We start from the raw sequence: 8992 nt of genomic DNA on the forward strand, positions 1-8992 counted from the left end.
CCCCAAATTTGCCCCACGGGAGGACGGGAGCCTGCCACTGCTGCCTGGTGCCAGTGGCAGCACCAGTCTTCCTAGGCAGGCTGCACCCAGCACTGGTCCTAGTCAGCAGTGGCAGTCATCCTGAGCAGATCCAGGGACCCACACCCACAGAAGGAGTGTTGCACAACCCCACAGTCCTCCCGTGGGTGCGGGCCCCCAGATCTGTGCGCAGGAGGACAGGAAGCTGCCACTGCCGGCAAGTTGCACGAGTTTTGTTTGTCAGCAACTTGAGGTGCAGTTTCCCAGAAACCCCTGCATGTATCTCCTTGAAAATTGGCAGGCTTCATGCCCTCAGAAGGGGCTACCATTCCTGCAGTTTTCATCCAAATAAGGCAGTAAATGACCAAGTTATAGGCATTTTCATGATTGCCTATTATAGCCTATGGGCGAAATGTCGAAATGTGTTGAAACAGCAAAACAGTTGCGATGAAACAAAATGGAACAGTGCTTCGAAACTAAACAAAATGATGAAATGAAACACTGTCCCTTCTAAATGGTGAAACAGAAGTCAAAATGAAAGAGTGCTGTTTTGCACAGCCCTCTCTTATACTCAGAACACAATAGCAAGTCCCCATCATGATGTTAGACCTGATTAGTGCAAAGAAATTTGCTGTGTGGTCATCTTGGGCATGCATTGATTCTTTCACATAAGTGCTGAAATGGCTGCCAATTACTGTATGAAGTAGGAGCCAATACTGAGTGGGCGTGTCTACACATTCATTAATGTGCTTTTAGTAATGTGCATTAAATTTAGTACTTCCAGGTGCCTGTACACAAGCATGGAGCGTGCTCCAACACGCTGTAATTACAGCATATTAGAGCAGACTCGATGAATTGAATCTGCTGGAACCTGGTAATTACTGCACTCCATCAGCCTCTTGTGTCTCGTGTATCAGTGTCCCCATGCTTCAAAATGGCTTCGGGGCACTCGAATTAAAGCTTGTTTGATGAGCTTTAGTTCAAGCACCCCTGCCACCATTTTGAAGTGCAGGGCCGCTGATACATGAGATGCTGTGGCGCTTTAATTAAAGTACCGCCCTTCCCACCTCCAGAGCATGTGTAAAAGTGGCCTCCATTGTGAAGTTCTAGAAAAAGGCACACTAGCCTATTTTAATGCACATTAGTGAAAGAGCACACTTTCTGTGATGCTTTAATGCGCATTATAATAAATTCATGCACATTAAGGAGTACTTGTAGATGTGTCCAGTTAGTCCAAACTGTTTTGATCTATTGAATACAAATGTGGATGACACGAATGTGTCATAGAGTCATAGAAAAGTAGGGCTGGAAGGGATCTCCAAAGGTCATCTAGTCCTACCCCTCTGCCTGAATTAGGATCCAAACCATCCTGCACAATCCATAATCTAAACTCTACATAAAACTACTGTCAATCCTGGCGCAACACAGACCTGACACCCTAACCTGCCAGAGGTAAAGCAGGGGAACCATGGTAGCCAATGTCCTGCTTCTATGAAATGTTGTCAGTATATGCTTAAGAGATCCCAGGTTGAGTGCCACACCTCCTGCTACAGAGGAAGCTAAATCCTCCCGCAATCTGTACTAATCTGACTATGGGATAAAATTCCTTGCTGACACCAAATATGGTGATTGGTTTGACTCTGACCTGTAGCCAGGGGCCCCACTAGCTTTGGTCCCAGCTGGAGCATTGGCTCACCCCAGAAAATGTTTCAAAATAAAATAGTCTGGTTGTCCTTCCACTACTGCCCACACTGCTAGATTAGTCTTTTGAAATCTCCTCGAACCTGTTGCTTCAGAAACTGTCTGATAAAGTTCTAAAGGCCATTGAACCTGAAATGCTTTTTAAGCAGTTATTAAAATTACTTCTCTTCAGAACACAGATTAGCATGGCTAATATGCTGGTGCTTGAGACGACAGAGTCAGTGGAATTTACATATTTTCAAAAGTTTTACTTGTTTTGTGTTACTGGTCTTGCTGTTATAAATTACTTGTAAGATTGATGAATCAGATCTGTCCCTTTTATTAGAAATTACAGAATAAACAGTTTGACAAAGACTTGTATTCAGTACAAGTATATATAGTTCTGATTCAGCAAAGCTCATGGGTTCACTTTAAACTCAATTCCTGTTAATCACAGTTTAACCACGGTGCTAAACTTCACATTCTGTTGAAGTCAAGGTGCTCCCAGTTTCCAAAATTTATAACTTAATTAAATACATTTATACAAAACACTATAGTGATATATTTCAGCTATGCTTGAATCAAGACTCTGAAATTACAATTATTTGTGCATTTTCAGCTGTATTGGGAAGTTTCAGGTGCACCGCATACATTTTCAAATTTATGCTCAGTTTTGGAACATGGTTTTTAAATTTCTGCCTGTATTTACTTAAAATGTGCGTTTTTGTTCTTTTTGAAGATGCATTAGCATTAAAGATGTGTTTGTAATGTAACTTTACCATTAAAATAGACCATTTCAAAAGAATATTAAATCCTATCTTTGCAAGGTATATTTGTTTTTGAGACGTATATAGAACAAAAATATCAAAAAACTTTTGCTTCAGCAAATGTGTAGAACCTGTTTTATATTAGTGAGGAGATGTGATACTAAGGGAAATTATCTGACGCATTTTTTCCAATATTGAAATATATAAAATGTTTTTGATTTAGGTTGAAGAAGAACGTAATGAAACACAGAGACAACTCTCTCAGGAAAAAAGTGCCAGAGCTCTTCAAGAAGGTATTTTAAACAACCACCTTTGGAGGCAGAAGGAAATAGAAGAGGAAACTAGAATAACTATAGCTAAGAGTGCAGAAGTAAGTGGTTTTCTGTTCACTTCAAGTAAAATTACACTATATTTATAGTGGTGTAAGAGTGGCTATTGTAGCTGTGATGATCCAGAAATTATGAGAGAGGCAAGGATTTCTTAAGGTAATATCTTTTATCAGACCAGCTATGTGGCTGGATGGACAGGCTTTTGAATGCAGGACATTTTTCCTCAGGACTATATTTATAATAAAGGTAAACAGAAGCGTTTGGAGTATTTTTTGTTTGTTTGTTTGTTTGTTTTCACTTGTGGCATTGACTTTAAATGCCAAAATATTTTCCAGAGTGTTTTGTTTATGAAAATGGTATAGATTTGCAAGCCTTTTTTTCCTTTTCACTTTTAGCTTTAAAATCAAGGATTTGATAGATGTTGCTCTGTAAAACATAATAAAGTGAACTTATTTTGTAATGTAAGTGACACTTTGTCATCAAATTCTTCAGTTTTCTGCTTGAATATTTTTGTAAGAAGAACATTTTTTGTTTTGTTTTAATTGCTTTTAACTTGTTGGGAGTGACAAGGAAATTAAGCTGACATATTGAACTAATATCTTTTCTGACTAAAGTACTATCAGCATACTATTTGAGGTTCCTGCTGGTATTCCTTTGTTTACTGACAGCACTGTGTAAAGCAGAATGTGCACACCTTCTGCAGAACTTTATACTTTTCAACTTAACCAATTTGGTATGGAAGACATTGAGATGATAACACCAGATTCTGAGATTCCCTGTTTTACAGTAAATTTTGATCATTTAGTAATGAGATTATACAAAGTATCCTTCAGGCTCACAGTGAAAAGTTTGTTTGGCACTAATACAATAATTTTGGGTGATTGCATGGTTTCTACTACTTTTTGTGCTGGAGGCAACAAATCCTATTAAGAATAGACAACATATAAACTCATCCTGAAAAAAATATGCTCTGGTCTATTACCGCATTATGTGAAAGTCTGGTAATTGAGGAATTCTTTGCCTTGTAGTCCAAAATGCTCTGTACCATGGATAAATATTCCTGCACCGAACAGAAGAAAATATTCAAGTGGAGAGTATATAAGGGCCTTCCTGCTAGCCCTGCACTAGCATCCTCTGCAGTATGTTGAGCCAGGGCGGAACAGCTCTGGGTTGGCAGGCTGACCCTCTAGGTCCCCTCTAGCCAGGATTGCGCTGCCTGAGTTCTACATGCTGTGATCTCAGGCTCAAATGTAAATGCTGTGTCCAGGAGCAACAAACTCTGGCACGAACAGCACTGGAGTTTTAGATTATTTATTACATTAATAGCACATGTAAATGCACCTGAGGTTACATACTGAAAGTTCCAAATTTGGGAGGAAAAGGAAATGAAAAAAGAACATTTTTCACACATAGCTAATGTTCAAAATCAACTCATAGCTAATGTTCAAAATTAAAAGGAAGTATGTTCAAATAGAAATAATCAAAGAAAAGAAAAGAAAAACAATAAATAAAGTTAAGTTGGAACACAACTAAAGAAATGGGATATACAGGATTGTTCCTAATTCTGCCAATGAGATAGCAACCATAAAGTACATTTTTAAAGAAGTTTTTAATCCTTCGATTGTTACTTTTAAAAAAGAAGCCATGAATGAGATTTACTGTTTTGGTTGGAGTGACATTTTTAGTTCTGAAATATGTATATATTGGAAGATAGCATGAGGTCAAAGTCTTTTCAGCAACTTTGATTGTAGTTTGTAGTTAAACTGTTTCATAAGTTATCCTTGATTATTAAAAATAAAATGCTTTTTCGTGTGTTAAGTATTACATATATATTCGTTATTCATCCTCAGCATCCTGGTTTTGTGTTCTTAATTACTCAGATACCTGATAATCATGACAGAGAAAAGGATTTGTTACACAAAAATCAGATACTGCAAGATGAAATTGCTATTCTAAGAATAGAACTTGATCGGATAAGAATTCAGCACCAGGAGGAAGAAACTAAATATTTGGAAGAAAATGAAGCCTTGAAAGAAAAAAATGAAGATCTTAAAAAGGAACTAAAACTAAATGAGGAAGCTCTAACACAGACGGTTTTTCAGTACAATGGACAGTTGAACGTATTAAAGACAGAATCTACAATGCTAACCTCCAAAATAGAGCAGACAAAAGAAAACAAAGACAGGCTGGAAATAGAGCTTGAATCATTTCGTTCTCGTTTGAATTCTGCTGTTCAAGAACTTGAACGCTGTCAGGCATCAAAAAGCGATGTCGAAAGGACATTGCAAAGAGAGCGTGACGAGTGGCTTCGTTTACAAGACAAGCTTAGTCATGACCTCTCAAATCTACGAGAGACCAACAATAGCCTGTCTCAGCAGCTTAGTAAGGCTGAAACCAAAATTAATGGTTTAGAAAATGAACTTCATCAAGTAATGCAAACTGTTAGAGAAAAAACCTTGCTTTTAGAGAGCACTCAAAGAGAACTAAACCAGGCACAGTGTCAGGCAAAGGAACATGATCATGCTCGACAAATGGATAAAGATCAAATAAACAAGTATTTTGTAAAACAGGAATCAATGCAAGAACGATTGGCTCAGCTCCAAAGTGAAAACCTTTTACTCCGGCAGCAACTGGAAGATATGCAAAATAAAGGGATTATTAAAGAGAAAGTAGTGAGTGATGTCCAAGACAGATTTAATGATATTTTCAATAAGCTTAGAGCTGATACAGAAAAACAAGTTCATATGGTAGAAGAAAGAAATAAGGAATTAATCACTAAATGCAATACTTTAAGAGATCAAGTCTTTAAATATGAAACTGAGAAAGTTGAAAGAGAGGTAAGCATAACATTTGCAAAGCAGTTCACTTTACGCGTCTACTGGACAGTGAGAATAGAAACTAGAATAGCATAGGGGAAACCAGGGGAACGACACAAGCAGAAGTTTAGGAGAGAGGAAATGGGAAACAAGTGAAAAAGAGGAGTATTAAAGAATATCTGTAAGCCATGGAGCAAGAAAAAAGAGGTTTAACACCAGGTATAGTAAATGAGGGTGTGAACTGAGTGGATACAACTAAGAGTAGTTTTAGGTTCAATCAATTGATGGTATGATAAAAAGAGGACAGGCTGCTCCAATGCATGCAATTACAGCACATCAGAGCAGATTTGACTAATCGAGTCTGCTGGAACATGGTAATTACCATGCTCCAGCAGCCTCCCACATCTTGTGTATCAGCAGTATTGAAAAATGGCAGTGGGCACACTGCTGCTATTTTTAAGAGTGGGGATACTGATACACGAGACGCTGCAGCACTTTAATTAGAGTGGCGTTTGGAGCCACTCTAATGAAAGCACTGAACTCCTTCCCTCAGAGCAAGTGTAAAAGTGCCCTCCATTATCAAGTACTAGAAAAAGGTGCATTAGCCTATTTCATGCATTTTAGTGAAAGCTCATGCTTTTCCGTGACTCTTTAATGTGCATTAAAATAAGCTAATGTATAATAAAGCACACATGTAGATGCACCCATTGACTACAGTGGGTGAAATGATTTGCTGCTATTATAGGGCTTCTCTAGCATTATAGTCACCATTTAATGCACTCCTAAATATATCAGATGTACTTTTTTCTAGCTCTCGGGTTTTTATATCCTGATATAGTCTTTTCATAATAATTTATGTATACTTTGTCAATACTAACCTGAAGTTGTTTCATTAGGGGATGGTAAGACAACTGCAGCAAGAACTTGCTGATGCTCTTAAAAAACAGTCAATGTCTGAAGCTTCACTGGAGGTTACAACACGTTATCGAAACGACTTGGAAGAGGACAAAATGCACTTGCAAAAAGAAATAGACAGGATTAAATCCAAGGTAGGCCAATGCAATACAAACTAATAGAGCTGCAGTTGGTTTGTTTTTTTCAAATAATGAAAGCCACAGAATGTTTTGATTATTTTAAGAATGTTATTAAATAGAATCGGCTTCCTGTATTAGGTTAGATTTTTTGTCATAAAGGGAAGGAATTGTGGTATATCACAACTCATAAAACTAAATGACATTTCTCTGCGTAGATTTTCATTTTACAGAATGCACAATATTGTACTTGAAACATCAAACTCACAGTCAAAAGGCTAATTTCTATTGCAACTAGAATCCTACAAATTTTCTTAACAATCATCTTGTGGTAAGCATGCCAATTTGATGTTAATGGTAAAAGAAAAGCAAATCATTTTTACTCCAGTTGTTGCTTTGTACTGACAGAAGTTGTGGTCATGCTAGAAACAGCATTTATGAGCTCTGAAGGAACTTGTCTATAGATGTTTGGTTATAAAAGATCTCACAATACTTGGAGCCTTGAAGAAAGCAAATTTCAGTGTCCTAACTAGTCTTCCAAAATTTACTATCCAAAACTAATTGGATAGTTTAATAGGGTTCCATCTTGTAAAATAAGTGACACTTCTGCCTGTTGTAAGCCAGCATTAGTTATACCTAAAAAATAATGGTCTCTCAGAGCTGTATTTTTCTTTTTTTAAACATTACAGAAGACCTGCTCTCCTACTTTGAGCAGAATTGGAGTAATATATTTTACTTGCAGCAGCTGCATTAAGGAGCTAAATATTTGAAACTTACAAGCTGCAAATACTGGCTTATGCATGAACTCAGGTAGTGAGTGTTTCACTATTCTTCTTTCTTAGTCATTGAAGACTGTACCATCATTCTCTCTGTCATTCAACCCTGTAACCTGGGCTTCATATGCAACTTGAATTTTTCTGAAGGTCCTCAGATCCTGGCTGTGTATTTTTTAAGAAAAAAATGCATACTATTAAGATACCACCTTTCCTATTCATCTGCAGAGCTAAAACTCATCTAGATAGATACTGGTCGTTTTGAGACTCAGTTGGTAGACCATCCTTTCTTTTTTTCCCCTCACTCTGGTTTTGACCAATTCACTTTTGCCCTCAGAATGCTACTGTAACAATTATTTTTCTAGCCTGTTGCTTTGGCTACATCATCCCTCTGTTGGCATTGCTCCTCTGGCTCCCCATTCCCTACTACATCAAGCGTAAATGATTTGTCATTATTTTCAAGGCTCCTCACAGCCCACATCTTTTCTCATTCTGTAGCAAGGTGTTAACTGCTGCCTCTAGTTAGTCTTTAATGCCAGCTTTTATTGCCCACTTGTTAAAGTTTTGAATGGTTTTGCAGTCTTGGTTTGGACAACTTGCAGGGAATCAGTCTAGGAACTAAAGAAGCCAAAATAGAGGAAATTGCAGTAACATTCTAGGAAGGCAGTAACCAGAACATGGGCAATGTTCAGCCATTCAGACAGAAATGTCTTAATTTTTTTAATTCCAGATAAAATAATCAACAGCAGTTCAAAATCAAAAACAGTTCAATGATTTGTGAGAAATGTTAAATTTGGGACTTTTATTGCCTTTTTTTTCTTTCATGAGAGAGGGAGTAAATGTAAAAGTTTGAAATGTTCATACTTAACTGAGTAGAGCAGGTACACATGCACAATGTTTGAATTTTGATTTTGGTATTCAGCAATGATTTATATATTTGTTATATATTTGCATTTTGAAAGTCATGCAGTTATCATTTACATTTGTGTTTCTTTTTTGTTGTTTGGTTTGGTGTTTTGTTTTGATTTTTGTTTTTGTTTTTACAGCTGCAAGAATCAGAAGAACAGTATATTCAATCTGAGCGACATGTTCATGATTTGAAAAATGCATTGGACAGCAAGGAACGGGAAGTGATTGCTTCTTCTCAGAAACTGGAAGACCTTTTAGTAGCATCATCTGGAACGAATAATGCTATAAAACAACTGGAAGAACATGTACAACGGTAAGAAAATAACTGACGTGTTGAAACTGTCTTATTTATTTTTTATTAGTTTTACATTATAAAGTATCGTTTTATATAAATAATTATTTTAAAGCTTTCAAGTTTGTGCTGTTGTAGATTTAGAGTTTAGCCCTGAAAAAGGATGTTATCACATATTACAAAGTCTGTTTCCTTTTAAGACTTGAAATTGAAAATGCCAGATTGGAAGCTACAACTAAACAGCAAACAATCAGAATTGAGGTACTTCAGAAAGACCTGCAGGAATCTGTCTCAGTAAGTCAGTTATAGGTTTAACTTTTTCATATTTTTTATTGCAATTATGTAGTAAGTGTATGTTTACAAAAGAGCTGTAGGGA

General features: G+C 37.0%; 1 protein-coding gene across 8 annotated transcripts in view; it reads left to right on the top strand.

The window, feature by feature from the left end:
- The window catches only part of ANKRD26 (ankyrin repeat domain 26), a 126220-nt gene that overhangs the window by 78573 nt on the left and 38655 nt on the right, over nt 1–8992 (top strand). For all 8 annotated transcript variants that reach the window (XR_003096377.1, XR_003096378.1, XM_025216290.1 and 5 more), the window contains 5 exons: nt 2689–2835; nt 4675–5631; nt 6507–6659; nt 8461–8636; nt 8816–8909. Coding sequence is in view for 6 of the 8 variants with exons in the window: in XM_025216290.1 (XP_025072075.1) it covers nt 2689–2835; nt 4675–5631; nt 6507–6659; nt 8461–8636; nt 8816–8909 (1527 nt within the window). In the remaining 2 variants the exon portion in view is untranslated. The remainder of the gene's footprint in view (nt 1–2688; nt 2836–4674; nt 5632–6506; nt 6660–8460; nt 8637–8815; nt 8910–8992) is intronic.

This window comes from Alligator sinensis, unplaced genomic scaffold, assembly GCF_000455745.1.
Source record: "Alligator sinensis unplaced genomic scaffold, ASM45574v1 scaffold790_1, whole genome shotgun sequence".
Lineage (NCBI taxonomy): Eukaryota > Metazoa > Chordata > Crocodylia > Alligatoridae > Alligator > Alligator sinensis.